The sequence below is a fragment of the Rhineura floridana genome, chromosome 5 (genome assembly GCF_030035675.1).
Source record: "Rhineura floridana isolate rRhiFlo1 chromosome 5, rRhiFlo1.hap2, whole genome shotgun sequence".
In the NCBI taxonomy this organism is placed as follows: domain Eukaryota; kingdom Metazoa; phylum Chordata; class Lepidosauria; order Squamata; family Rhineuridae; genus Rhineura; species Rhineura floridana.
Window position 1 is genome coordinate 23,702,401 of NC_084484.1, and position 26,719 is coordinate 23,729,119.

Sequence of the window (26,719 nt, forward strand, 5' to 3'; positions counted from 1 at the left end):
GAAGCATCTATCAAAAGGTTGACTGAGCTGTTTCCTGCAAAGAGATGTGCGTGTGTCTTCCATCTGTATGTGTATAATGAGTGTGTTTATGATGTGTGTGCAAGAGACAGTGTGGTGTAGCCACCTTATATATTTCCCCTGGTACTGGGGAATGCCCCCTGTTGTTATTAGACAACAGTAGCACTGTGTGTGGGAGGAAATCAATACTGTGTGATCTCCGAAATCAGGACCAGCAAGACATAGCTGACTTCCCATGGTAAGCATGAGGTTGTTGGCGGGGGTGGGGCGGCAGCAATGAGTGTACTTTTGTGTTATACCACACCTCCCATGGCAGCCAATTTTTGTTATGCCACCCCTTGCCCCACAGCAGCCAATTTGAGACTGGACCCCTTGACACTTTTTCAGAATTTAAAATGTGCCTACTGGTCCAAAAAGGTTGGCAACGCTTGGCATAGTGGATAGTATCCTAGACTTGGATGAGGGAGCTTTTGGTTCAAACCTTTGTCTATTTATGATATTCACTGGTTGTCTGGTTGGTTGGAGGAAGCATGGGGTCCAAGTTTAACAGATAATCATGTGATGTCAGTGCATAACTTTAAATGAAAACTCTTAGTAGATTATGATCAGTAGTCCCATAACACATGAAAGTCATATTTTCTGCTTTTGAGAGATTAGGTGTTTTGCTAACTTTTCTAGCACTTGGTCACAGAAGTGTGACTGGCTTTTCAAAAAGCTTTACATTATTATTCTGTTTCCCCAGGGACAATTAAGAAAAGGGTACTTTTAAAATAATTGCTAGACAAATATTTTAAAAGTCCTGTTGCATCATGTCTTAGTTGGGTGATTCCTAATCAGAGGACAATCTGGAGGTCCCAGCATTACACCAAGCCCTGGATCATGTGCAGTCTGGGGGTGTGGCGCCAGGATCATTAGACGAGGCCAAGGAAGGGTCATCTGCACAAAGTGAGTTCATCCTCTGACATTAGACCCAACATGCCCCAAGCCTGAGAGTGCGCTTCAAACGCCAGACAGAAATCTTCCCCATCTGGAGAAGTGCCCAACTCCAGGCATGCACTACTCAGGAGTAACCTCTTGAAGACACCTCTGGATGGGGATGTCAGCTGAGATCAGGGTTTGGTTCCAACAGCTGCAGCTCCAACCCCCCAGTGCTAAGCTGGAAGAGCTGCTGGAACAATGCCTCCATACCAGCACTATGTTTTATCTGCCATTTGATCTCCTGCCTACTCTGGACCTGACCACACACTGCCCCAGGCCTATCTCTTGCCTATGCCCTTATTTGCCCATAGACCAATCGGAACACGGCCTGCCCTGACCTTGCCTCTTGCCTGGCCCTTTGTTTTAGACTCTGATTACTCGGACCCCAACTACTTCTGCTTTTACCCACGTTGGTGTTGCCACTGGCAAGTACCCTGATTACTCAGCAACCTAGTGAGAACAGGACACGTTGCAGCTCTATTCAAAACTAATAATACTTTAAAGCAGAGATAGGAAAGAAATAAACTGCTAGCAATCAAGCAAACATAGATCATCCAGTTTGTAACAAAATGCTTGGATTTTCTGGAATCTCTTTGCAGTTTCCATTCTCTGACTTCCACACTAGTGTACGCCCATCCTTCATTCGTGTCCAGAGCAATTTGAAGTAACAATTTCAAATATAAAAACACCAAGTGAGGCAGTCCAATTTTTGTGAGGAACAAACCAAGAAGAAAATTTACTGAGCAAATATACATTATATGAAAATGATCCAAACAGTGGCTTTTGACACACAAAAATCAGTTGTAGAATAAGCCACCATATAGCACTAGTTCCAGTTTGTGTAAGATCAATTGTCTTCTTTTTCTTATCATTATTAATAATATTAAAACATACACTCTGCATAATCTGTAGAAATTCAAGAGTTGTTTTGAGGGTTCAAAGCATACTAACTTAATCCAGAAGAATATGCAATGACATAGTTTTTTCCCTCCTTAAAATCTTACATTTGTTGGCTATACTCTGCAAAATCAGTTTCTGCCAAGCAAGCTTGGCATTTGTTTTGATAATAGCTCACATGAACAAGTCTTATTATAATGCTGATGTATATTTACCATTTTGATTGAAAATATTGAGAAATATCACTTTGGTGGGTTCACAATCCCTGTTGCTGTGTTTTCTATTGTCAAAAAGCTTATTGAAATGAGCTGTATGTATGTTTTTATACTGTTCCCTAGAGCTTGCAGAGAATGTATATAATTTTTTTGCATTCAAATTTGATAGACTGTTGCCAAAAATATTTTGTCCTGTACATTTTGTGCTCATAATTATTCCCCTTACCATGTATAATTATGCTATTGCATTTGCTGCCAGGAAAAAAGAACACTCACTTCCAGGGCTAAATAGTACTTGTTTCTTTGTATCATAGAACGGGGCAGGAGATATTATTTATATATTTCACGAATGAATAGCTCTTTAAAGGGAAGTATTGCTGATGATCTTTAGAAATGACACATTGATATTGCTGTATTTTTAAAATCATTTTCATGCTGTTGCAAAGGATATTGCTCATCTCCTTTGGACAAGCTCCACCTGTGAAATAAGGCTGGGCTGACTTTTATTCCATGTTGCCCTTACCAACCGAGCTTGACTTTAAGGAACAGAGAGAGAGAGGATCTTTCTCACTAGACAGCCTCATTTCACAGCCTCCACCTCTTCCCTTGAGGTGTGCAGCCCTAACTCCATTTTGCAGAGAGTATTTCCTGGATAGCAGTAGCCTGTGCACAAGGGACCTGAGTTGCTAGACATCCCAAGGATGGGGCAGAAGGCCTTGGGTGGATGTCACATAGCCCAGCATATTGTTGCATGCATGATGGAGCCTCCACACTGTCCTCCATATTTTTAGTGTAGCCCTGGAAGGTCTTTATACACCACATCTGTGAAATCTGAATACTTCTCAATCAGCACAAATTTGCTAATTGTTTTTAGTCAATTTAAAGCAGTTTTACCCCACTGTTTAGCCAAAAAGGTTCCCAGAGCAGCTCACAAAAATCTGTAATCCTATTGCTTGCTATTTTAAATATATGACACACAAGGAAAAAGTGATGGAGGGAGAGGAGGAAAAAAACAAGCTCAGGCACCAGATCTTAAAGTTAACCAACCAACTGGAATGGAAACAGTTGAGGATGGTTTTTGGAATGGCTGCCACCAGGTGACAGCTGAAGGAGATGCCAAGGCTAAGAAGATGATAATTCTGAAGAAAAACAGTTGTTCTATATTATCCTATGTGTCTGAAATATTTACATTATTACCACATTATTATATAGTATTGCTTTATCATTAGTATTGGGATATTAGAATAGAGAATATTGGTGCCCACTAGGAGTGGTGAGACCCAAGGTCAAATCCCCACTAAGCCATAAAGTTTACTGGGTGACCTTGGACCAATTACTGTCATATCTGGCAGCCGTACTTAAGCTGTTTAGTGGCTTCCTGCATATATTTTAAGTTAATTGACTGAATATGTACTGAGCCTTGATTTGTCACCTTATTTATTTTCCACATTATATACTCCCTAATCCTTACTAATTGTACAAATCTGCTGGCTGAGCCCATTGCATATTATTCAACCTTTATTTCTATCTACTGTTTATTTTAAAATATTTGAAACTATTTGAAAAAGGAAAATTCTGATGGAAAAGCTAAAACTAACGATTCCATTGATGTAAGATGAAGGGATCTTTCTGGTACTATGTGTGTGTATATAATTTGTAGAGTTATCCAAAGGGATGACATGTTCTCTTTTTCCTATATGTTCTTCTGAAGATCTATTTTGTATTTTTATAGTTGAAAATGAAGATGAAGCAGAAAGAGTTCTGTTCTCCTATGGGTATGGTGCAAATGTTCCTACAACAGCCAAAAGAAGGTTGAAACAAAGGTGAAATCTGTATGAGCTTGCAACTGTTCTGTACATTGCTTTTTTTTAACTTAAGGAAGTTCTTTCTTAAATCCATTCTGCCTATAATTGCTAATTGTGCCTTTTCTGTGGTGTGTGTGGCAGAAATTGCCTACTAAGCATCTCTTCATTCCTCATGCACATTACTTGTAGCACTCTGTGATCTTCTAGCTCATGCAGATAATTTGGGAGAAGGGGAGTTGATGCTTGGAGGAGGGTCTTGTCATGGAGCAAGGAACCTTTGATAAGCTTATGACCCTTTCCAAGCCCATAATTCTACAGATCTAAACAATTGTAAATAGCCTTTTCATAATCCTCATAATTGTTCTGCTACATTTCTAGCATACATTTTGCATGTAAATTTATTATCATCATCATCACAATCATCCATTTCTAATTATTATTTCTTATCTGCCCTTCACTCTAAAGTCTCAGTGTGGATTACAACAATTTGATATTCAATATTAAAAACAGTTTAAAATAATAACAGGAATAGGGTGAGACCTGAAGACTTATATCTCAGGTGTCGAAGGCCAGGACAAAGAGGTGCATCTTCAGCATGCATTTAAGTATTGAGAATAACTTGGGGAGGGGGTGCATTGATTCTTACTAAAAGTAAAACAAATTCAATGGTAGTGTTGTGTGTGTAGGTATACTTTGGAGTGCCATTGCTGAAGTAGAAAAGTATATTTTGAAATTTGTAGCTTTCATATAAAATGAAGCTTCCATTTTTAAGGGCCAAATGTCTCCCATTTTTCTTGCTTTATTATTTATTTATTTATTAAATTTATATCTCCCCCTTTCTCCCAGAAGGAGCCCAGAACGGCAAACAAAGCACTAAAAACCCTCTAAAACATCTTCTTAAAAACTTTAAAATATATTAAAACAAAACATCTTTAAAAACATATTAAAACACATCTTTAAAAACATGTTTAAAATTACCTTAAAAAGCAATTCCAGCACAGACACAGACTGGGATAAGGTCTCTACTTAAAAGGCTTATTGAAAGAGGAAGATCTTCAGTAGGCCCCGAAAAGGTAATAGAGATGGTGCATGTCTAATATTTAATGGGACGGAATTCCAAAGTGTCAGTGCCACAACACTAAAGGTCCACTTTCTACACTGTGCGGAACAGACCTCCTGATAAGGTGGTATCTGCAGCAGGCCCTCAGCTGCAGAGCACAGTGATCGAATGGGTATTTAAGGGGTAAGTTGATCTTTCAGGTATCCTGGTCCCAAGCTGTATAGGGCTTTGTATACCAAAACCAGAACCTTGAACTTAGCCCAGCAGCTAATAGGCAGCCAGTTGTTGTTGGTGATGCTGCTGCTGCTGTTTTAAGGGTAATATGACTGGAGTTATAGCACTGGAGGATGAGGTATTAATCCTCCCCCCCGACCCTGCACATATGCACACACAATTTTTCTGTTTAAAATTGCCCCAGAATTTGAGGGGTGATTTCCATTGGAAAAGGGAGGGGAGGGGTTTCAGAAACCCTTCCCAGCACTGTGATCAGAATCTATACACCCATACCCTTTCTGTGGCTACAATTAAACTTCTTTTACAGCAAAATTAATTTCTAAATATTTTATGTAACAACACAGAATATTTTATGGAAGCTGTTCCTACAGTTTGGATTATTTCTTGAATAAACAGTTGGAAGTGTCGCTTTGCTGTAACTGATGCAAGGCATTTTCCTATATACAAATACTGAACTCATCCTCTCAGTTCTTCTGTTTATGTAGCCACAATGGCACCACCCATGTGCAAGAGGGAGGTATTAGCAGGCTTGCATGTAACTAAATAACTCAGTTCAACTGGAACTCTGCACATGCTCTGACACTACATATAGGATTTGGCTTTTGCTCTAATGAGTGAGTCATTGTGGTAACCAAATAAAGTCCTTATCGTGTGTAATTCACTGATCCCAACCACAGGCAGGAGACAACTGCCCAATTGATTCCCAGAACCCATTTCAGTATATAATGCAAACAATGCCTGTAATTTAGCTGTTAACCATCCCTTGCAGGTGAGCGAATGCCAGCCGGCAAGCATATCGTGCCTTGATTAAACCAAGTGCCCTTTTTCCATTTCCTTAGAAATCCAAGCTGGTCCTTTTGAGTAAGGACAAGGTCACCTTTCAGTAAGGATAAATATATTACCAAGGGCAGAGATGTCCTTCTGACTACAATTTAGCCCTGTGGCATGAAACTGGCATGAAGCTGATATGAAAACCGACTCCTCCTTCCCTTGAAAAAGGAGCCTTCAAGATTTTGTAATATGCTTTTGTGAGTAATGTAGTTCAAGGTGTTGTCATTTATCATAATTAAAATTAGCTTTCTCTCTATTTACTTTCTATACCTTGGCAAGGATCCAAAGCACAACACACCATAAACTGTGCACCTATCAAGATTTTTCAGCTCACCTCTTCTACAGTATGCTGGCTGCTGTGCCCCCCCCCAAACACTGTCATTAAAGTTCAGGAGACCCTCTACGGTGGCATGAGGCATGGTGGGATGCCTCCAGAGGGAAAATGGGCAGCCCACAGAGTTTTCTTTTTTAAAAAAAAACCCAGGCTGTAAATTCTTGCTCTAATAAGATATTTTTCTCAGCCATCAATCTACATTTAAGCTTTTCTTTGTTTTTATTGGTATTTGCTTCCTCAGGTTGTAGTTTTAAAGTTACTGTCACCATTGATTAAGGGTCATAAGTTCAGTAAAATCTCTGACAAAAAGATGTTTAAAATGGATGTTTAAACATTCAGTAAACAACTTTAGAGTATATCGTTAGTTTTTTTAAAAATTCAACAAGACATTGTAGATGTGGGGATGAGCTCACTTAGGTGGAAAGAGAAGCGAAGAAAAGGAAATATTGGGAGGGCAGAAAGAAAAAACAAGATAAAAAAGCAGATTTTATACTGAAACTTGGAAGCTTCAAGAAATAATATGTCAGGAAATCTAAAAAATATATAAATAGCCAACAATTCTAGGTCTTATCAACATGCAGACATCAACATCTAAAACTGAAAAATAATTTAAGAGGAAACTTGCACATACTGCTTATATATTAAATATTATTTCATAGTTAATACTTACTACCTAAAGGTATATACTTAATCTATTTAATTCCAGTGAACAAAAATAATCCAGACACAAGTCATTACTGTTACACAGTTCACATAAAATCAAGAATTCCTACATGAGTCAGAAAATAAAATTTGGCATGAATACCATGCATCACATGTACCTTTTTTTCCTTTTAATGGAGCCAGAGTGGTGAGGAACAAATTCTAGGAATAAAGAGGATTTGTTTGTTATACATTCTGGCTGCAGTCCTATTTCAATAGAGGAGCAAAATCGCAACCTGTATTAGTATCACAATAACGGATTTTCCTGTCCTATGTGGAGAGACTATAACCATGTTAAGGCTCTAAACCAGTGGTTCCCAACCTTTATGAGTACAGAACTGCCCTTTGTAAACTTGAAAAAATTCATGACACCCCCACAAGCTAATTGTAATTTTAGTCTCTGTTAATTGAAAAAGTGCATGGCAAAATCACATCTCCAAATATCCCTTTCCATAAAAAGCTCCCTGCAGACAAGGAGGTGTTGCTTTCTTTTCTTAATGCAAAGATCCAATCATGAAGCCTACTGGGTGACCTTGGGCCAGACACAGTCTTTCAGCCTGACCTTTCTCACAGTTTTGGTGTAAGGATAAAGTGGAAGGAGGGGGAACTATGTGCACCACCTTGAGCAACTTGGAGGAAAGGTGGGATATAAATGCAATAATAATTAAATGAATAAATACATTTCAGCTGCAGTATGTGGACCCCAACCTCAGCCAACCTCTGAGCTTTTTTAAAATCATCATCATCAAGAAGCAGCAATATGTTAGTGGTGGGAATGCTAGATTGTGAAGACAAAAGGGTGGATAGGTTGAGGAGGGGGGTTAGTGCTTTTAGGCCTTGGGATGATAATCAGAACTGATAACTTGGATAGCATGCACTTGGGGAATGAGAGTGGAGCAGAAGACAGATCAGCACACACATGCACACAAAACACACCTGCCCCTCCTGCAAGCATCTGCAGGCATGCATGCATTTGGGCATGTGGGAGGGGGGAAACCCTGAATTGCTGCAGCATCTTGGAGATAGAGGTTGGGGGGCAGAATGTAGATGGAAGAAAGGGGGGAACACTGGCACACACACACTTAGCCTCAGAGATGGGGGGCAAGCAGTGAGCTTCCTCACTGCTCCTTGGCTCCGTCTGAGCTGAAGATGAGATCTGGGTGGCCTCCTTTAAAAGCAGGTGGCAGCAAATCAGGAGGCAGCAAATCAAGAAAGGCGGGCAGTCTGGCTGTCAGGAAGGAAGGGGGAAAGCAGCCTTGCTTCTTTGCTTCATGAAAAGCCCTCTTCTCTCATTCTGAGTAAGGGCATCATCAGCAGTGGCAGTGCAAGGAGACGAGAGTCGGGATAGTAATCCCCTCTTCTTCCTGGTAGTACCTCCCTCAGCCTCCTTTGGCATCTGCCATGTGTGGTATAGGCAGATGCCTGCCCTTGGGGAGCCTGGAAGATGCTCTGGCACTTCAGCAAAGTCCTCTGCTCTACTTTGGAGCAAAGGGGAGGTGTCAACTGCAGTAGCTGTGGAGAGCAGACTGTGTCCAGGTAGTGATGACTTTTTTTAAAAAATTAATAAATAAGTCATTTCTTTACTGTTCGTGGCCCCCCCTGGAGGTCACGGCCCCCCGGTTGGGAACCACTGCTCTAGACTAAGCTTTGGTGCACCTAAGCCCAGGACAGATATAAGTAATGTTCCTTGACCCCCTAATAATAGAGATCAGGAGTACCCACCGGACTTGCATGTTCATTCTCCCTCACATGAGAGTTATTCCCCCCCTTCTTTCTTGGTTTTTATTTGGGGTGGGGGGTTGATAATAATTGGCAGTATATGTGTACCAGTCCTAATGCTAAACATGATAAATTGCAAACCAGATTTGCAACCATGGTTATAGTGATAGTGTATATTACACCTGCATGCTTAGAGGTGTGTCCAGTTTTTAAACAAACAAAATACAGCCATGGGATGGAGGAGTACTTGAGCCCATGGGACCACCCCAATCAGCCTTTGTGCTTTCTTTTTTTCCTATTTAAAACAAAACATGTAAGGCTGTATTTCTTGTTGCGTTGCAGGGTTATTCAACTTCTTTCTTAAGACATGTGAACATACATTACAGTTTTTTGTCTTTGTACTGGAGTTTTTCTTTTAACCAAAAACACCAAAGTTTGGCCAACAGCAATCCCCACCCAACCCCCTGCTGCAGCAAATCTAACCGTCCACCACACTGAACGACAGGATATCATTCCACGCATTGAAAACCAGTTAGCTCTAATTTAGCACTAAAAGCTAGCTAGGCTCAGTGTAGGGGAGTTTAACATGTCTGACATGGTAGTCAGTTCCATTTGAAGAAAAGTATATCTGACATACAGCAAGCTGAAGGCCTCACATTATTCATCTATACGAATCAATGCTGAAAAGCAAAACCATATCTGTGCTCCTGCAGTAAGCAGTTGTGTAGTGGCAAATTCAGAAGTGCAGGGTCCTTTCATGATAGTCATGCCACACACCCCTCAAAGCTGCGCCCCCGTTTCCACTTTTCCTCGTCCACCTTGCTCTCCCTGTCGTCTCGTGAGCTAATCGGCATGAAAGGAGAGGCTGTGTGTTAGCTATTGAAAAGAGTCTTCTGAGTGGCTAGCTCACCTCCTGTCATGCTGATTTGCTCCAATCAGCATGAAAGGACAAGGACATTTCTCCGTAGCTAACACACCTTTTTCATGCTGATTGGCTTCGGCTCAGACATAGGAACATGGATGGGACACTGCTCCCAAAAATGTAATGGGTCTATGACCCGCTGCATCCCTGGACAACTACACCCCTGCCAGTAAGTCAGCATTTCTCAAGCTGTTGAAAGCGCTGCTTGTCTAGAAAATTAAAGCAATAGCACGCTTCACCGCCTATTTGTCTATGGCTAGTTGTCTGTTTTTTATCCTAAATGCCTCACACAGCACGCTTCAGCTTCAGGTCACACTGCAATAAATGCATGTTACTTACATATACTGCACTTTATTGCACTAAGTACAAGTAAACATTTCCCAAAGAGGTAATGACTGGTATAAACTCTCTGTTCCCTGGACACGCTGAAGTATTGTGCACATTCCAAGAGGCCTGCTTGTTTGAAACAGAAAACCATTTACCTATGCTTGACTGAACTTGAGCATATAAAGTGTTCATTTCATTCAAATTTGGTTTGAAAACAGCAGAGAAGACTTCCTAGCTATGCATTTTATTATGTTTTGTATATAAACTTCAGCTGAAAAAGAAAACACACAATGTTTATTTTTATCAGTTAGCATTTAAAATTGGCTTTAAACATCTGAATCAGCATGACAGAAGTCTTTAAAGCTTAATTGTTTTCTGCATGGCATGTATACCACTTGCATTCTTTGCCATAAAGCTAATTTACCTTTTACACAACAGGCACATTTATTTATTTTAAAAAAGTATACTCAACTTCAGTTTCATTGGCCCTCATCCATTTACCACTGTGTCCAGGCAACAGTTCAGGTCTTTCATAGCCTTTCCTGATTCAGGTGTTACAGGGAAATAGAGCTGGGTATCATCAGCATACAGTATGAAAAATATATACAAACATCAATATTTTACATTAACATAGGAGAGTAAAAAAGGCTACAAACTGACATTTATATTAGCAAATTCTCATGACTAATAGGTCATGGAATATTGTGGAATTATCTTAGAATTCATTCCAGGAACATAGAGATGGCCCTAATCTGTAGAGCATTCCATTCTGCTGCGCAAGCACTTCTGCTAAACAGCTGGAGGTATGGATAGCCTAGATTAAGCCCTGCCATTGCACCCAAACAGGTGATGGGCATTCAGCACATGATCTCAAACAACAGGAACACCCACACAGCTCCAAATCTGACCATATTAGGGCTGTGCATTGTATTTGTACAAATAACAAGCCAAATAGGGCCAATTCAGGCCTATTTGTATCCTGTCCAGATCAGGTTAAAGTAACTACAAATCTCTACATAGCGGATTGGCTAGCTCCAAATCAATTTGTGGAGATTTGTACAGATCTGTAGCTTAACACAGTCTCTAATGAATCCAGACAGGGTGTATCTGAAATGGAACAATTACAACACCATATGAGGCAAACACTAGGATGAGGAGAGAGGGAGGAAGGGTAGAATGCTATTACCCCACCCAACACTCTCCAATCACAGTGCTTGAACGGGGTGCAGTCTTAAAATGCAAAAATATTTTGTAAGTTCTGTCTCTTAGAAATGGCTTATGCAGTTTGGGTGGCATTTGTTCAGCCTGGGTATCTTTTCTGTTCTTTCCCAATCAATCCCTGTCAAATCATTATTTACACAAACCTTGTGAGCATATTAGCAAGCATTCCGAGTTAAGAATCATCATCATCATCGTTACTGTTGTTTTTTCCAATTGCTAACCACAGTGAATATTTTTATTATTTTTTTCCCTCACCCACTACTGCTGTTGGCAATCTGCCCCCTATGAGACAGGGTCTTTCTTAATATATATATATTTCTTGGAAAAAGCAAATTTCAAAGATGGCTAGTATGAAAACCCCTGGACCTACTCATCTGAAATTTGGCAGGATTAAACCCTTCTATAGGTACTATCATGTTCCCAAATTTCATGTCCCTGTGTATATGTTATCTCCATGATGCACCAGCCCTCCCTGCCTAAAGCTACCCACTCATGTTTACTATTGCAAACCTATTTTTTAAAAAACCCTCAATTTTTTTTCTAAACCTTTGAAGAAAGGAATGAGAAACACAGGAGCATGATAATTGGCATGACTGAGAACGCACAGACTTAAAAAAAAACTTTTGGGGGGTAAAGCAAAATGCAAAGGTAATGAGCATAAACCCCCTAGAACTACCCACCTGAAATTTGGCAGGGTTAATTTCCTCTGTAGGGGCTGCTAAGTCTTTTCTTTTTTTCTTTTTTTTAATTTATATACCGCCCGACTAGCAATAGCTCTCTGGGCGGTGAACATAAAATAGCATAAAAATACAATGAATAACAAAATAATACTAAAATACAATCAACAGTCCAATACAATAAACATTTTTAAAAGTAAATCAGTGTAACTTAAAATGCTTCAGAGAATAGGAAGGTTTTGACCTGGCGCCGGAAGGAGAGCAGAGTCGGCACCAGGCGTACTTCCTCGGGGAGACTGTTCCATAGTTCGGGGGCCACGACTGAGAAGGCCCTAGATCTTGTCATCACCCTCCGGGCCTCCCTGTGAGTTGGAACCCAGAGGAGGGCCTTCGTAGCAGAACGTAGTGCACGGGCCGGTTCATATCGGAAGAGGCATTCCGCAAGGTATCGTGCTCCCGCACCGTATAAGGCTTTATAGGTTAATACCAACACTTTGAATCTAGCCCGGAAACATAAGTCACTATATTTCATGTCCCTCTGTGAAAAAAACAACCATTATGTATGTTTTAATTTTAACTTTTAAACGTGACTACCATGAAAACCCCTTGGGCCCTCTACCTGCAACTTGGCTGGTTTTATTCCTTATATAGCAGCTACCATGTCTCCAAATCCATGTTTCTAGGTCAAAAAACAAGAAAATAATGGCTGGTTTTGCAATGTAAATCAGTAGGATTTCTGGAGATTTGTAATACGTGGATTGTGATGTGGATTCAGGTCCAAATTGGATCAGATTGGATCCAAATCTATCCAGACCAGATTAGGTCTGATCTGTATTTAAAAATCAAACCCACAAATTGGATTGGTGTTTGTGTGCATGTGCACAGCCCTCCGCCAGCTTCCTACACTGATCAACCTCACTACATAGACATGAAAGAGTACAATCCAAAGTCTTGCATCCCACCTTATCCACATGCTACATATATTAGACGGAGGCTTCTATAGAGAGAAATTATCCACATGCAGTGTGCACACAAATCCAGGTATTATACAGCCACGAGATTGGCTGTATACTACTCAGCATGGATTTTTTGCATTCCGCAATGTTAAATTGAAAATACCCCCAAGCCATTCTGATGCTTCCCATAAGCTTATTTCAAAACAAAACCTTACAAAACATATAGTCCTGAACTCAGAAATGCTTGCTTAACAACCCTCTAAATTTTCGTGGTGATACACAAAACAGTCAGAGAGAATCAAGAGTTCAAACTCTAAAAAGAGAGAGAGAAACCAGACCCCTTTTGGACTTTTTTCTGTCAGAGTTCTCATAATTGAAATTAATTAAAAATCAGCCATGTTCACAGAGTACCTGTGATTCTATTACTGGCCTTGCCCCGTACTCTGACCTTCATCTTCTGCAGTTTAAAAGTTAAAAAAATGCCTACCTGATTTTTAATTGATTTAAGAAATTTTGGCTGGAACTCAATGATAATGTCAAGCATGCTCATTAAGAACCAACTATCAGTGTTCTAAAAGCCAGACTCACAGTTGCTGGGCTTGCCTAATTGGGGGGTCACACCCACACCAGACTTTGATTTCACATGAGACGGTCATGGCTTCCCCCAAAGAATTCTGGGAAGTGTAGTTTGTGAAGGGTGCTAAGAGGAGAGTCCTATTCCCCTGACAGAGCTCCAGTGGCCAGAGTGGTTTAACAGTCAGCCACTCTGATTGAAGGTGTGTGAGGGGAACAAGGTGTCTCCTAGCAACTCTCAGCACCCTTCACTAACTACATTTCCCAGGATTCTTTTGGACAAGCCATGACTGTCTAAAGTGAAATAAAGGTCTGATGTGGATGTGGCCAGGGACAGTTTTAGTTTAAATTTGGGTGAGAGGCTACCTGTGCCTGCTGCGGTATAAAAAGGTGGAGGGAACCCTGAAAAAGCATGATACTGTTCACAATGTTTTCATTTTGGAAAGGAAAAGAGCTTCTCTGCCCAGTGCCCACTCACCTAATCCCCTCTCCCTTCCTACCCTCCCCCTTCCCTTCCTGCTCTCCTCCTTCCCCCCACCCATCCCCCAGGTCAGTTTCACCTATCCTAAGTATAATTGCACAGGAGTAAATCCCACAGAACTCAAAAAGCATGCGAATGATCAAACCTGCCCTCCCTTCCTCCTCCCTCCTATCCCCTTCCCTCCCCCTTCCTACATTCATCCCTTCCCCTCCCCTTTCATTCTCCTCCCCCCTCCCCTGCCCCTCCTCCTCCCACATAGTGAGTTTTACCTATCCTGGGACTATGACCTGGGAGACCAAGGTTCGAATCCCCACACAGCCATGAAGCTCACTGGGTGACCTTGGGCCAGTCACTGCCTCTCATTCTCAGAGGAAGGCAATGGTAAACCACCTCTGAATACTATTTACCATGAAAACAGTATTCATAGGGTTGCCATAAGTCAGAATTGACTTGAAGGCAGTCCAATTTATTTTTATTTTATTTAAATTTATTTATTTAAAATATTTATATCCCGCCCTTCTACCCTATAATAGGGCACTCAGGATGGCTTACAAAAATGAAATCAAGCACGTACATAATCCCCTCCCATTCCAATTCCTTCCCTATCCTGCTCCCCTCTCCCCCCTTCTTCCCCACTACTCTCACCTCCACCTCCGCCATGGTCAGTTTTACCTATCCTAAGCATGATTGCACAAGAGTAAATCCCATTGAATTCAATAACCATGCAAATGATCAGACCTACCTTCCCCTCTCTTCTCCCTTCCTCTTCCCCTCTTCCTCTCCTCCCTTCTTCCTCTCCTGCCCTCTTCCTCTCCTCCCCTCTTCCTTCTTCTTCCTCCCCTGCCCACTCCAGGCTTCCCTCCCCACAGTCAATTTTACCTATCCTGATTGCATGGGAGTAAATCCCACTGAACTCAATAAACATGCAAATGAACAAACCTCCCCCTCCTGCCTACTCCCCTCCCCCTCCTCCCCATCCCCTATAGTCAGTTTCACCTATCATAAGCATGATTGCAGGGTAGTAAATCCCACTGAACTCAATAAGCATGCAAATAATCAATCCATTCTCAGCAAACTTGGACAGGATCCCATTTCTTACCTCCAGGGTTAAAAAGCACAGAAATTCACTAATAGGCAAAAAAACCTTGCGGTTTAAGAACGTACCTATAGCCCACAGATATTTCTATCAAACTTTAAAAAGCAGGGAAATTGGACAGCTATAGTGAATGCAACAGGGGAGCAGGAGACCTGACCTCCTCTCTGAGATATTGGACTGCCCTACAAATTGGTCAAAATGCAAACACAATTTGGGTTGGACTTTCACAGTCCAATATACTTCCTGTGTAGCTTGAAAGAATTAGGTAACATGTGACTCTGAGCATATGGTGAGCGGGGGCAACACCTGCAATCAGCCCAAAGAACAGAAACAAGACATGTGCTGTGCTGATCTTGTTTTAGCAGGGAGGAAGCAACAGTATTAAGACAGTTGATATAGATCAGATAGTTACTTTAAATATGTCTGATTTACATTTCCATTTTAGTGGTTTCCTATAGTAAATCATTTTCTTTTGCTTCTCTTTCTGTCAATATGTGAAGTACAGCAACACTTTGCAACACTAAAAAAAAAGCTCCAAAAACAATTGTGGAATAATGGCACTGACTGTTCTGCAGAATAGCGTCCAATGGACATGAGGAGTGTCTCAGATTGCACAAGTTAAAATAGTGGGAGGTGAAATATATTCTAGCAAATTCTAGGTGTGCTCTATGTTTTTCATTGACCATTCCCACCTTTCCTTAAGTGGAGCAGTTTAAGCATAGCAGGCTGAAAACATTCATATTGGGCAGGCCGAGTTTGTTTTCTCCAACAGCTAGATTCATTGCTTATGTAGCAACATACAGTAGGGCCCCGCTTATACAGCGGGTTATGGACCAGGCCCCCGCCGTAAAGCGGAACCCATTGACTATAATGGGTTGCGTCGTGAAAAAATGCTGCAAAATGCCTTAAAAGCGCAAAATCGGCTTTAAAACAGGGGATTTCCCCTAATTGAAAGCCGCCGCATCAGGGGAACGCAGGAAAAACGGAACGATGTAAAGCAGGGCCCTACTGTATTGTAATCAGTCTGATCTTACATCAAACTGCAGTTTCAGATTCAACTGTTAATGCACCCAAAATAGAAATAGAACATAACCTCCACTTGGAAACACAAAAGGCTGTTTTCACCATCATATGACATTGACCAATAAAAAGTCTTTGAAATTAATAGAAATAAATTTGATGCAGATTTCTAAGATGAATAATGAAATACAATTTTCTAAGTTAGATGCTCTGTAGAAACAGTAGTAACAGAAAAGAAGCAAAGTAAGAACACCAACAAATAGGCAAAAATGTAATTCTCCATCTTTGGCGATGGCAGATGTTGCCACCACTCACCATATGCTCAGAGGCATGTTACCCAATTCTTCCAAGCTACACAGGAAGTATATTGGACTGTGAAAGTCCAACCCAAATTGTGTTTGCATTTTGACCAATTTGTAGGGCAGTACAATATCTCAGAGAGGAGGTCACATCTCCTGCTCCCCTGTTGCATTCACTATAGCTGTCCAATTTCCCTGCTTTTTAAAGTTTGATAGAAATGTCTGTGAGCTATAGGTGCGTTCTTAAACCGCAAGGTTTTTTTGCCTGTTAGTGAATCCATATTTGTATTGATGGCATTGTATCACAGTCAGTGGGTCAAAATGAAGTTAAACATGTTTTTAAGTCACTTTGAAATGTAATGGGACTTAAGAAAGCTTAATTTTGTCTGCATTATGTCCAAAAGATATTGTTGCAGTCTAAAATACCCAACATAAAAATGATAAAAAGTTCCTGCCCCAAGAGTGAGATTTGTAGAGAGAGATCTCCTTGTGCAGTTTAACTCTAGATGACTGGGACTTAAACAAGAATATAACTACTTGCCATTGTTTCTGAATATAGAAAATATTCTCCATCGTGTAAGCTACATTTATATAGTTCAGTCACATAGCACCTTATCAGCTACAAAAAAGCCAGTACTCAGCAAACAAACTTTTCGTTGTTCAATATTTTGTCTCATGTTTATCTTTATTTTATAAAAATAAATTACGTCATGTGTTTATTCCATTGGTTTTATATTGTACTATGGCTTAGATAAGTGCAAGTGGGAGAGATGTTTTTCTGTAATGATTGCCTAAAGGTAATTTTGTGGTCCATGGATGCTTTCTGATAATTATCTAAAATGCAACGGATAAAGGCTGTTGCTGCCGTAAGCAAAGTAAAATGATTATGCTATGGGAAAGAGAGGGGAATATTGAATATTATTTTTCTAACCCAGTTAAAGCTACTTGTGTGGCCTATGGGCTTCAAACTGTAGAGCTGGAAAAGAATTCAGTTCAGCCAGCAACCTAAAGCAGGTTCTTCCATACCAAAACATTTCTAATCTGTTTTAAAGCAGTATTGAAAATAAGCCTACCAAAATTATTAGCCCTCAAAAGAACCTTTTACTAGCCTGCCTACTCACACAGAGCTTAAGAAAAGAAGTAACACATTTTCAAAAACTTCCTTGCCTCGTTGCTTGCAGGCTTTTTACTTTTTCTTTCCTACAGATCCCCTCAGATGCTGAGATCAGCTGAAGGGGTGCTTAGTAGGTCCACCATTCTCAGAATTTAGGGGAGTGGTAGCCCGGGAGAAGGCATTCTCTGTGCCAGCCCCTATGCTGTGGAATTCCCTTCCCACAGAAGTGCATCTGGCACCTTCTTTATGTCATTGTCATTGTATACTAAAAATGCGCCTCTTTACCCTGGCCTTTTACACCTGGGATATATATTTTAGGACTTGCTTTATTCTATTCTGTTCTGTTCTGTTCTGTTCTGTTTGTGTATTTAACAAAATTTGTATACTGCTTAATTGTAAATAAAACCTCTAAGAAGTTGATTTGTCATCTCTTTTAGCTCTTTTTAATATTGCATTTTTAAATTGTTGTAGCCCAACCTGTGACCTCATGGTGAAGGATAGGTAATAAATCTAATAAATAAGTAATTATAATCAGATGACTGGCTGTTGTGTTTTTCTAGAGAGCCAGTGTGGAAGTCCAGGGTTCAAATCCCTGCTTGGCCATGAAGCCCACTAGGTGACCTTGGGCCAGTCACTGTCTGTCAGTCTATTCTACCCCACAGGGTTGTTTGAAGATAAAATCAGGAGGAGGAGAACCATGTTTGGAGGAAAGATGGGATATAAATTAAATAAATAAAATAGTGTGGGACAAATGGGGAGCCACAGTGTTGTTTCAAAAGTGTCTATATAGCAGAATTAATAAAACACCTTTGTAACTCATGTTATTGTCTTGTTTTAAGTGTTAAAGCGTTAATGAAAAGTATAGCTAAGTTCTATGTACCTTCATTTGTCATATTTGGAAGACATGCTGCTTGAAATGTCCATCCGCCGCCCCCCCCCCTCTTTTGGTGTAGTGTTCATTTGGCAAGAAGGTTACTGCAGCTAGAAAAGCAAAACACACTGCTTGCAAAAGATCTGGAGCATCAGAAGGAGCAAGTTACCCAAACTTCACTAGAGGTATACAACTCTCAATAATTTACATATGTGTAGAAGCCATATATACTGAACTGGCATTTTTAAGCAACATTTTTACTGTATTTGTTATGATTGGACAATTGAGGAAAACATATATACTAACCCTTTTCAGAGCAATTTATGTTGTATTAAAGCAGAGATCAAAAGACAGATTACTTGACAGACTAAACAAAAGTTGAGACTAGACAGATAAGTCTCTGTTTTCTGAGCAGGGGAAGAACTAGCAAAACTGGTTCAATGTTCTTGAGGTATTTTTTTTTCACTTAATATTGGTGCTTTTATACATTTGTTTTTAGATTCCTTATCCACTAAGGTATGCTTAACTGAAAGTTCACTCATTTCCCTACTCAGTCCTGAGATTTTTAGCATACAAAACTCATTAACTTCCAACACAAATGGTAAGATAACAAAATTCTTCTTGGACTTACTAAATATTTAAAATCTGCTTTTAACTGAAATTTTGTGGAGTGCTGTTTTACTTACTTGGGAAATCTTGTTTAATTATAATATAATATAATGAAACATTATTTTCCTGCATATATACTGTATTTTAGGTACTCCTATAGACTAATATTTTGGAAAACATATTAACACTGTATTTGAAATAGCTTACATAATTCAAAGCTATTTCTAGTTTTGCTAGTGCATAATACACATTGTCCATCTTTATAATAGGCAGGATATGAGTGCAGGGTTTCTGTGCTCCAAAGACACCCTCCCACAGAGGTTGCAATGCAGTTCAGTGCATCCCTACATTCTTTGTGTGGGAATCCTTGACAGTAACCCCCTTACTCTCATACGAATATAGAAATGTGCCTTATACTAAGTCTAACAATTGGTTCATCTAACTAAGATTGTCTACACTGATTGACAGCATCTCTCCAGGACTTCAGACAGGGGGCTTTCCCAACTCTACCTGGAGATGGCAGAGACTGAAAGAGGCTTGTAGAAATGTCTAGGTGGAGTTTGGGCTTTCTCCTTAACTCATCAGCAACCCCAAGTGCAGTGCTTTCCTGTAACACTCAGGAAATGCAAAGTATGTTACAACGATTCACACATATGGGAGAAGGTTCTGCTTAGATACGCCACTGGAATGGAGTTAAACCAGTACCTTCCCTCAGTTGACCCATGAAGAATTGGGACTTCTCTTATCTGCATAGTCCTATCCTTGGATCTGTTTCTTGCTCTTGCCGGAGGATTATTCTGAAACCTGTGGGTCATGCATTGACTTGACATAGGTCATAGCAGTAGCACTACCATACCTTGACTTTTTTTGTGGAGTAGGTGGGTTCTGGGTTTCTTTTTAAAGAGAAGGGGAGAAAGAAAAAGGACTAACTAGATACATAGGAGATCTTATGTCTTTAATAGTTTTGTAGAAGATACTGTGGTATGTTTGGCTTTTTCACCCCTGTGTAACTGGCACGAGTAAAAACTCCAAAATCTACTGATGGGCAATACCTTTATTATGACCAACAAAAATGTCATAAAATAGTGAACAAGCTTTTGAATTCTCAGGAACTCTTCAACAGGCTAGATGTTACACAAAATAACACAACTGTCTTTATTTTTTTTAAAAAAACTTATTTTAAAATCCCACTTCTATAAAGCACTTAAAAACATAACAGCAATGCCCTTCTGTGTGTCTGACCACCATAAAGGGAGAAGAAAAACAGGTATATAAGGCAAAAATATGTGAAATGAATCCTGTGTTGCAGTGAATCTCAGTTGGTGGCTCCTGGGTCTACAGAGGCTGAAGACCACTAAAGTCTCATTGAATTTTGAAAGGTGGCTTTATACACACACCTGCATGCACACACTACATCTATACAACAGAAACAATAGAAATAGCTTGTATTCTACATACATACATTCTAGGCTGCTGGGGGAAGAGCTGTAGCTCAGTGGTAGAGCCCAAGATTGGCATACAGAATGACACCAGTTCCTTTCCTGGCATCTCCAGATAAGGGCAGGAAAGTTTTCTGTCTGAAACTCTGGGAAGCTGCAACCAGTCAGTGTTGACAATACTAAACTAGGTAACCAATGGTCTGATCCCATAAAAAGGCAATCCTCTCTGCTGCATTGTTGAAACGTGGAGGTGGAACTTAAACATTCCATTACAACAACTCCTGTCACATATTTATTATTTACATTTATTTATTTATTTCAAAATGTATACCCTGTTTTTCACCACATCTGGGTCGCATGTGTGGCTTGTGTTTGCAGACTTGCATTCCTGCCTGCCACTCCAACTTCCCCATCCCAAATGTAAAGATTGCTAATGGTGAAAGTGTGTTGATGTTTGTAAGCTTATAGTCCTAACAAGAATATTCATCAATTTCACATTTGGCAGATAGCACAATGAAATACTGACCCCAAACCTCAGAACTTTCTAGCCTATGTATTTAAAACAGGGAAGTCTAAGAAGGCTTTGAAATACATGTTAAGTATGAGAAATGAGTTGGAATGCCAATATGAAGAAACATGTTAAACTATTCTTACTCTTACTCCCTGGCTATTGTCTGAAGGCACATAAGGTCAGCTCCCTGCTGAAGCTAAGCAGGGTCAGGTCTGGTCAGTGCCTGGATGGGAGACCGCCTGGGAACCATATGTAAGCTGCCTTGGGTTTCATGAAAAAGAAAGGCAGGGTAGGGTATAAATGTAATAAATAATAAGTATTCTTATATTCACTAATAGGCAAAAAAAACCTTGCGGTTTAAGAATGTACCTATAGCCCACAGATAGTTCTATCAAACTTTAAAAAGCAGGGAAATTGGACAGCTATAGTGAATGCACTGGGGAGCAGGGGACCTGACCTCCTCTCTGAGATATTGTACTGCCCTAGAAATTTGTAAAACTGCAAACACAATTTGGGTTGGTCTTTCACAGTCCGATCCACTTACTATGTAGCTTGGAAGAATTTAGTAATGTGTGCCTCTGAGCATATGGTGAGTGGTGGCAACATCTGCAATCAGGACTACACCTCCAAAGATGGAGAATTACCTTTTTTGGATGTTTGTTGGTGTTCTTACTTTGCTTCTTTCCTGTGTTACTTCTGTTTCTACAGAACATCTAACCTAGAAAATTATATTTCTCTCATTATTCCTAGAAATCTGAGTCAAATTTATTTTTATTTCAAAGTTTTTTTACTGGACAATGTCATACAATGGTGAAGACAGTCTTTTGTGATTCAAACTTATGTTTCTATATCTATTTGGGGTACATTAACAGTCAAATCTGAAACTGCAGTTTGATGTAAAATCAGACAGATTACAATATGTTGCTACTTAAGCAATGAATCTAGCTGTTGGAAAAACTTGGCCTGCCCAAGATGCAGCATTCATTTTACAGTAGGGCCCCACTCATACGGCAGGTTACGTTCCAGACCCCTGCTGTAAAGTGAAAAACTCTGTAAAGTGGAACTGATTGAATAGAATGGCGCACAATGCCCGAAAATCGCTGTGAAAGCGGAACAAGCGCTATATGAGTGGGGCTTTAGTCTAATTGCGTCTAATTGAGACCGCTGTATTAGCAAATCGCTGTAAAGTGAAGCGCTGTAAAGCAGGGCCCTACTGTACTGATCATTCTAAATTTGCTTTCAGAAGTGTTTCCTATATTGTTATAAATGCTTGCTCTCTGTATTATATATTTGAAGAGAATGCCAAATATCTGACAAGGGTATGTTCTTATAAGGTTGAACAGGAAATAAATCTTTAAATATGAAAAAAAACAAATATTGATTGCATGTATAAGATTACAAGACTCTTGTATTTCTCAGTCATTGCAACCGAAATTTAAGCTCCATGGGCTTTAAGTACTATCATCTAGCAACTTTTATAAATGTGTTTACATGCAGTTTACAATATGATTATTTACATTATGAAGAGGGTAAATTTCTCTTTCCTAAAACAGAAAGAATGACCCGTTTTTCATTTTTTCCCCCAGCGGGACAGAGCTAATTCATTGTTGAACCAAGTACAGCAACCTTACAGGTATCTCATTGAGTCTGTGCAACAGAGAGATTCTCAGATACATTTACAGAAAGAACATATTGCACAACTTGAGAAAGATATTGGGTAAGCATTCAAAATTTTGGTGTTCATAATTTCCTTTGGTTCCTATATTCTTTTTTTCTTAAAGGTCTGTTACCTCCAGTTTAATGGCAGGACATATTCAGCAACAACAACGCCCTGTGAGCAAGCTTTGTCCTCCACTGACAGTTCAGCTGAAAGTTTTTATCTGGCTGCCAACATAATAAAAACTCTTTTACGTTATTTGTTTGTGCTTTGATGTGTTACATTGGTTGCTTGCACAACATTAACCATTTTATTTTTACCATTGAGCAAGCCATTTTTACAAAGTATCGTTACTTGATTAAAAAGCTATTTCAAAGTGGCAATCAGCACTGACATTGAAAAGCTGTATTGTCATTTTAATTGCACACATGACTCTTCCTTTGTCTCTTTGAAAGTCAAGGGGCATGAATTACTCATGCTAACTTCCTGCAGTGCTAACAACTGAAATGAAGATTTGATCTCACTGGTCAGTAGTGTAATGTCTCTGAATGATGGGTTCAGTCTCTCAATGCTTAATACCATACATCCTCCCCAAGAAGAATCACTGACCCTAGGAAGCAATGGCTCTGAGTAGCCGTTCTCTAACACTGTGTGATATGTACGATAGCTTGTATAGTTCCCATTCTGCATCATTTTATCCCTTTTTCTCTTAGAGCAACTCTTATATTATCAATGTAAGCAATGACACCTTGAGCCTCATAAAGCTTATGGCAGGCCTTTTCAAAGCTAAAGCATTGCCAGACAAATGTAGGTTTAAAACAAGACCTGTGCTCTGTGTAGCACTTCGCTATTTAAACTATTCAGCATTATGCTTACTAACTTGTATTACAGCTTCCTTTCTTCTTTTCCCACTGCAATAATTCACTAGAATTTTAGCAGAAAATGCAGAGTCCATATTTGGTGGTGGCTTTTTCTTTGTAAGGAATGCAAGTGCAGCAAGCAGTTGAGAATGCTAAGTGCTGTCTAGCCTCAGCTACCTATGTGTTTCTCCTTACCTTTGTAGGTCAGTCACAAACAGTCGATATGTATCTCTTCATTGCGAGTCTGAAGAGTGAACTGTCCCAGAGACCCTTACATTTAGAAGGGACTTCACAGACCATTCATTCTAATCCAGAGTTTCCCAGGCTTTTTTACCTGAGGAACTTTTTTCTGTGGTAAACTTGGAAGCATGCCACTCTCTTACACACAATTGGTAACTTTTGTGTGTATAAGAATGAGAATTACTTGCCCACAGAGGAGCCCACACCGTGTGGTTCTGGATACGTGCCTTCTAATTGAAAGAAGATAAACCTAGAGCTTTGACTTGCACAGGGAAATGACAGGCAGCCCAAACTGATTGATGCAAGCACACAGCAGAATTACCCTATCCCACATGAGAGCCAGTGTGGTATAGTGTTTAAAGTGTTGGACTATGACCTGGGAGACCAGGGTTTGAATCCCCACATAGCCATGAAGCTCACTGGGTGACCTTGGGCCAGTCACTGCCTCTCAGCCTTAGAGGAAGGCAATGGTAAACCCCCTCTGAATACCCCTTACCATGAAAACCCTATTCATAGGGTCACCATAAGTCAGAATCGACTTGAAGGCAGTCCATTTCCTTTTTCAGAGGGGGTTAATTGGAAGTAGACAAAGCCAGAGCACTAAATCATGCAGAGACACAGCAGGCTTTCTCCTTTGTGGACTGGTACTTCTTACTAATTGCAGCTTTTGATTACTTAATTGATTTATTTCTTCTGACATAAACGTTGGGAATTGCTAATCTAATATTTGCCATGCGGCAGATAACACTTCATGCTCCACTATAATTACAGTCTTTTTTTATTCTCTTCTGATAGCAGTCATTATAGGATCTGTATGCTGCTTCTGGATCACAGTTATTGTATGTCAAGAAGAAAGGGTTCTACTAGACAATTTTGGGAGTGTAGTTAGGTGTTAAGTTCCATACATTTCTTTATTTATTTACTTAAGGTATTTATATACCACTTAATATTCAGAAATTCTAAGCAGTGTACATAATTTTTAAAAAATACAAAGGATAAGAACAAATAAAATTTATTGTAGAAACAGAAGCTTCTTGCTTTAAGCTTTCCAGGGTTAGTGTGCCTGGGACTTAAAGCTTTCCAACTTGTCCACATGACCTCATTCCCCAATTTGACTCAAAGGCAACAAGTGTGTTACTACTTGATCCTTTTCTTTGTTTTTGTTTTTTAATCTCAGTTGCATCTAGCAGGATTTAACTAGAATAACTTGGAGAAGCTCATTATAGCACACTTTGTTTAAAGTATCCCCAAATGATATACACCCTTTTTTGCTTGTAAAGCTGAACTCTACACTAAACAGACACAGCATTTTTCTCATATGTCTTCTACATCATTTTATCATGCTCATAATTTTTAATTTTTGTCTGAATCCCATCCAGTTTTTCAACTGTCTCCTTGAACGTTGATGGCAACAGCTATGCCTTGAACAATGCCATAAATCAAAACAGAATTTAATTTATTGTCCTTTTTTGGTGCATAGCAATATTAAAGAAAATTAGCTCAGCTAACTTAGCTCTCTCATTTGATTGATAGTACAAAGCATAAACCACTTAAGCCAGTATATTTAATATTTACTATGTTTAATATTTACAATGGTTTGTCCCAGTGAATTCAGTGGTATCTGTGGTGATTTGAATAGTAGTTGAAATGGATATACTCAAAGCCTAAAGAAGGCGTTCCTGTCTTCTTTTGAAATGAATGTAAACATAACAGGTTTTAACTAAGAAAGAGTTTTTCTTTATGTTGTTGCTTCAGCCTATGTTCATGGTTGCCAAAAATTTGCTTTAAAAATTCATGTTGTAACCAGAATACAAGATTAGAAGAGATCATCCTTTGCTATTACTGTATTTCCTAATACTTTCCCTCTTTCTACCAGTCTTTTAAATAAAGAAAAGACAGCTTTGCTGCGTGTCAAGAATCAAATGGCAGCAGATTTAGAAAGACTTCTAAATCACCGTGAGGTAATCTTCTTGTTTTATCATAGCTGTTGCCATATATTGGGTTTTCCCCAACATGTTAGTCATGGGGATGATTTTCCTCTCTGCTGATTTTGTTAAACATACGTGACACAAATGCCCAGCGAAATACTGTTCACCACATATCCCAGGTTATTTCCCCTTATCTTCTGCCCCTACAGTTGCCTCATAAGGCTGGTTTTTGAGGCATGGTCCCACTATTGAAATTTAACTTAGGTGCTGATAGCTTCTGTGACTGATTAATTAGTTCATACCAACCACAGAATGTACTACCACATCTCATTCTCACCTACTTTGTTACCTCACAGTACCTTCCAACACCTAGCATACCCATGGCGGTAAGGCACTATGGCACTGCTTGGCATTTATTTGTATTTTATTTGGAAAATTTATATCCACCCTTCAGCATTACTACTCATAGGGCTGCTGGGATGATGCAGCTTTGTTCTCCTCAGCATAACTGTGGAAGTAGGGTGACTGTGACTAAAGCTATGGTTTAGCATTACATGAACAAGCCCAAGTGAGCTTCAGGTTTGTGGACTCCCCACTTCTCCCCCCCCCATTCCTCTGTTATAGCCATGAGAGAGGTAATTAAAAGCTTTCACTTACATTTTAGCTAATGGCATTTTCAGCGTTATATCCAAATCTGGACGAACTGTGGTTTGCCTTAGCTTTTTTTAGTAAAATGTAGTTAAGTTCAAAATGCAGTTTATGCAGCTGAGTTCTTTCAATAAACCATAGGTTTAAATTCAGATGTAATGTTAAACTGAGGTTAATTGAGAATGGAAGCAAAAACTTTCCAGTTTTCTCCTTGTGGCCGGGGGGGGGGGACATGGAGCATAGGAGTCCCAGGGCTTCCCAGGCTCATTCACTTTGGTTTAGTGTTGCATCAAAACAAGACTATGATCTCCCTACCCCAGTGCAACTGTTGCAAGGTTGCCAAAGTAGGAAACGAAAGAGCTATCAGGGCAAGGTAAGCACACAGAACCACTTGGTCCTTCCCCAAAACCTATACAGATCTTGAATATTTCTGAGGAAAAGAGGGAAGGATATACCTTGGATTGGGAGGAGTTAGGA

The 26,719-nt window shown here is 39.8% G+C and overlaps 1 protein-coding gene across 1 annotated transcript in view; it reads left to right on the forward strand.

Moving 5' to 3' along the window:
• PIBF1 (progesterone immunomodulatory binding factor 1) overlaps nt 1-26,719 on the forward strand; it is a 192,565-nt gene that overhangs the window by 127,133 nt on the left and 38,713 nt on the right. The window contains exons 14-17 of the mRNA XM_061629976.1: nt 3,841-3,931; nt 18,433-18,535; nt 22,496-22,626; nt 25,543-25,627. Coding sequence (XP_061485960.1) covers nt 3,841-3,931; nt 18,433-18,535; nt 22,496-22,626; nt 25,543-25,627 — 410 coding nt within the window. The remainder of the gene's footprint in view (nt 1-3,840; nt 3,932-18,432; nt 18,536-22,495; nt 22,627-25,542; nt 25,628-26,719) is intronic.